The sequence below is a fragment of the Tinamus guttatus genome, unplaced genomic scaffold (genome assembly GCF_059628265.1).
Source record: "Tinamus guttatus ecotype Peru unplaced genomic scaffold, ASM5962826v1 Tinamus_guttatus_pri_ptg000161l, whole genome shotgun sequence".
NCBI classification, from domain to species: domain Eukaryota; kingdom Metazoa; phylum Chordata; class Aves; order Tinamiformes; family Tinamidae; genus Tinamus; species Tinamus guttatus.
In genome coordinates, this window is record NW_028288695.1 from 231,718 (window position 1) to 236,315 (window position 4,598).

Consider the following 4,598-nt stretch of genomic DNA (forward strand, 5'->3'; position numbering starts at 1 on the left):
GATCCTACCTCATCTGCGCTCCTCTGAGCCTGACTCTGGGCCCCTGAGCTCCCTAGATGTCCGTGCTAGAAGAAGCACTGCAAGGGGAAACTCTCCTCATGGCACAGGGAGCATCCCAGGGAGCTCGAGCAGTGGGCTCTGAGGTTCCCACCCTCTCTGTTGGAGAAGGGGGAAGAAGCCTGGCTTTAACATGGTTGGAGCTCCTTGTTCCTCATGCTGTAGATTAGGCTACTCACTGTTGGAGGTCACCAAGGAGGACGCCTGAATGCAGACTGTTTGGAGTTTCCCTAAAGGCAATGGTGGAATTCAGCTGTCTAATCTCACAGAGGAAAACCTGACAAAAGCTAGGATCTCTGTCCATCCAAAAAGACAAAGTTTTCCTGTAGATCCCTCCTTTGCAGTTGTGCTAGAAACTCCAGGCATCTGACACAGTCCTGCTTCAATATCTCCGAATCAGGTGCCTACACCGAATTACATTAGCAGTGTGCACTCTCAACATCTCCATGTGTCCCAGCTTCACTGTGAGTGGTACTCTACCAGTAGTGGGCACCTAGTGCCATTTCAGATAACCAAGGAAGTTCCACATCTGGCCCCCGTCTGATGCTCTAAAAGAATTTGGGTATGACACTTGCTCCATCAGAGCAATAGACACTAACTCATGCCTTGGACCACTTCTGTCCAAGTGTCACCAGGCAACTGACTCCCGCTGTCCAGCTGAGGTGGTAACAGCAGGTGCTTAGACAGCAAGCTCCCATGCAGACATTGGTGTAGTTCAACCTTCAGCTTGGGCAAGGGGAATCTTGTGACTTCCATGTTTGTGGAGTTTTGGGAAAGGAACTGAATCCTTCTGCAGTTCACGGGCTTCTAAATCAGTATAAGATGCCCAGATTGACTCATTTGAACCAATATCTAAAACATGGTGAAATCAACTCCGTTCTTGTCCCGGTCTCAGTGTCCTGTCTAGCTAAGAGATGTGATTCGGGGCTTCCATAGTGGGACATTTCCAAATGTCATAGTCATTGTCTGATGAAAGAATTTCTAATGTTGGAATCCATTTCACTGAACTCTTTAGTTAAAGAAAGCAGATGATTATTTTAGTTGATTGAAGTGAACATTTCCCAGGAGGAGGGAGCACAAGGGACAGAGAAATTGATGAGTTCAGCTGGGCCTCTGCTCCTGAGCGGGCCAAGGCTCCTGAGGCAGCTCGTGGCAACCAGGCAGCACTGCCCAGAGACAGCCGAGTGCAGGAGCAGCTCCTGTGCCAAGAGCAGCAGGGCTGCGGGCACTGCCTGCTGCTGCGGACAGCAGAGGAGAGAAGGCAGCGAGAGGTGGTGGAGTGGGAGGACAGAGCAGAGCTTATTGTGAGAGCAACCTTCACAGCCCTTGTCATGGTGAGTCTCTGTCTGCAGGGCAATGTTACTAAGGTTCCTGGAGGGGCTTCTGAAGCCAGCCCAGGCCATTACTAATAGGGTTTTAAGGCTCGTTCTCCTGCCTTCTCCTGTGCAGAGCAGGGGGAGATGCTTCCGAGCAGCATTCCTGTCACCCCAACAGCAGGACAGGGCATGCTGCTCTCTTCCGCCAGGGGTGGCTGCAGGGGTGTGAAGCCAGGGTGTGCGCCCAGGTCTGCCCAGCGCTGTAATTCAGAGCAGTGTCCCTGTGTCCAGGGCTGTTCTGTTCCCTGGACAGTGAGCCTTGCCACCTGCAAGGGTCAGCGCTCAGCCTGCCCGGGGAGCTCCCCACTGGGCTGTGGGTAGAAGTTCTGAGTGAGAGGAGAACCTTCGGCAGGGCAGGTTCATTCTCCTGCTGAAAGGCTGAAAGGTCAGGGCCACCTGTAGCTGCAGCTCATCATGAGGACATTTTGAGAGTAGATTTTTCCAGAGGACATTTGTCTGCATGGTGGAAATGGAAATGCTGCAGACGTGTTTAAACAAGGGCTCAGCATCTTCACCACCAGCCTGAAGGATGAGTAGCTTTGGAAATGACCTCACCACTCCTCAGCCTGCAGACAGCACCAGTGTCCCCTTTCCCAGCTCACCAGAGATTCTTTCATCAACTCTGTAGCACTGCAGAGCGGGAGATGTCCCTAGGCAGTTTCCTGCTACTTGGAGGATTCTCTGGGACTGAGCTGAGTGCCAAGTGAGTGGGAAGGGGTCTGTGTAAGGACAGGGTCATGGTGTTGCTCCTTAATTCTTCTCCTGGCCATGCTGCTCCTATTCTTGCTCTCTGCTTCCTGTGGTTGGGAGTATTCAGCTGCAGTTCAGGGACCAAAGCTACAAGTAGTGGAAAAGAGGGATTTCCAAGGGAGTGAGGTCTCCACAGCCCCATTTTGTCCTGTGGAGCTGCAGGAAATACAGTACAGGAAAATGAGTTGACTGTCCCTTAAGGAAAGTCCATCTTAAATCCTCATGGTCATTTGGCTGTTACCCTGTGGTGTCCTTCAGGCTGCCACCTGCCCTCCACAAAGCCTCTGCTGTCTCATGGCATATCTGTGGTATCTCAGCGACCCATGGGGAACCTATGGAAATATTGATAGTATGGAAGTGATGGTGGGAGGCTGTAAATGGGCAGCAGAATAGGCTCTTGTGTGTTGTTTACTAGAAAGGGAACCTGGAGACCTCCCTCAGGTGCATGTAGAGAGGATGAGAAGGTCAGAGATGGGCACTCTGAAACCAGACTCTGCTCTCAGCAGGGGCTGCTCTCTTTTTAGAGTAACATCATCCTCTAGCTAGAAGAGGCTGGAGCTTCAGAGATTTGAGAATGACACAAATACATAGATAAGAAAACTTTATTAATTTGTTTATTTTCCTTTTAAGAGTGTCTCCTAACTTGTCTCTGTCTGTTTTGTTCCTTGGTGAATTCCCCATGTGTATGGGGAGGAAATGTCCAATAGCAGCTCCCTCAAAGAATTCCTGCTCCTGCCATTCTCAGACACACGGGAGCTGCAGCTCTTGCACTTCTCGCTCTTCCTGGCCATCTACCTGGCTGCCCTCCTGACCAATGGCCTCATCATCACAGCCGTAGCCTGTGACCACCACCTCCACACCCCCATGTACTTCTTCCTCCTCAACCTCTCCCTCCTCGACTTTGGCTTCATCTCCACAACTATCCCCAGATCCATGCACAATTCCCTGATGGACACCAGAGCCATTTCCTACTTGGGATGTGTTGCCCAGGTCTTAAGTATTAGTATTTTCATATCAGCAGAGTATTGTCTCCTCACTGTCATGGCCTATGACCGCTACGTTGCCATCTGCAGACCCCTGCACTACGGGACCCTGCTGGACAGCAGAGCTTGTGCCAGAATGGCAGCAGCTGCCTGGGCCAGTGGCTTTCTCAATGCTCTCCTGCACAGTGGGAACACATTTTCCCTACCCCTCTGCCAAGGCAATGTGGTGGAGCAGTTCTTCTGTGAGATCCCCCAGATCCTCAAGCTCTCCTGCTCAGACTCCTACCTCAGGGAAGCTGGGCTTCTGGTGGTTAGTGCCTGTTTAGCCTTTGGGTGTTTCATTTTCACTGTGGTATCCTACGTGCAGATCTTCAGAGCTGTACTGAGGATCCCATCAAAGCAGGGTCGGCACAAAGCCTTTTCCATGTGCCTCCCACACCTGGCCTTGGTCTTCTTGTTCAGCAGCACTGAAGTGTTTGCCTACCTGAAGCCCCCCTCTATCTCCTCCCCAGCTCTGGATCTGACCTTGGCCATTCTGTACTCAGTGGTGCCTCCAACAGTGAATCCCCTCATCTACAGCATGAGGAACAAGGAGCTCAAGGAGGCACTGAAGAAAATTGTTCAGTTTGTACGATATCCCAGCCAATAACTTCTCCATGTGTATCTTCTCATCATTCCCATATACTTGGCATGCAGGCTGGATTGTTCCTGCGTTCCTTCCTTTCTTCCTCCCTTCCTTCCTTTATTTCTCACGTTTCTCTCACATTCTTGATAAAATAAATAACAATGATAATAATAAAATAATAAAGTTCATGCTATTTCTCTTCTGATATCTCTCTTCTGATTCTGACCTGGAGACCATGGTGAAGCAGGAAGCCAGGCTTCCTTCTAAATCGGCAGGAATGTGGCATCCTCAGAGCCTGCTCGCCTGAGATGACTCCAATGCCCCAAGTGCAATGAGGACAGTTTGGTTTTGGCACAGTGCCCTTTGGCTCTACCACAGCAGATATTTAGTCGCTACAGCCATCTCATGGGGGCTTCAGCCCTCCTGGTGACATGTGCAACCACAGCAGCAGCACCTTCTCTTTTCAGAGCAGCTCTCCATCCTTCCAAACTGTCCTGTTCTGCTTGGATGCATGTAGAGGGCCTAAGCGCTCTCCCAACACAGTGCTGCTAGGGCTGTGCTTCGTCTGCATTCCTGGAGCACAGGCAGGACCAGGCACTGGGCACCCTTATCCGCCTCCTGGCCTCCAGAATGGTATTTCTCTAATAAAAGGAGATCTCCTCTGTTTTGTGCCCAAAGGCTGGTCTTTCTTCAAAGGTGGAGAAGATGGAGTCAAAAATGTTCCTAAGGGATTGCAGCACAAAAGGGACTGCTGCTCCCTGCCAAGTATGAAACCCCGCCATTCCTAGCATAGAGCTGGCATGAAAG

The 4,598-nt window shown here is 50.9% G+C and overlaps 1 protein-coding gene across 1 annotated transcript; it reads left to right on the forward strand.

Annotated features, from left to right (window-relative positions):
* Positions 1-2,879: 2,879 nt before the first annotated feature.
* LOC148595027 (olfactory receptor 14C36-like) lies at positions 2,880-3,815 on the forward strand. The gene has a single exon (XM_088522747.1). The coding sequence runs from the start codon at positions 2,880-2,882 to the stop codon at positions 3,813-3,815; it is 936 nt and encodes a 311-aa protein (XP_088378873.1).
* Positions 3,816-4,598: the final 783 nt, after the last annotated feature.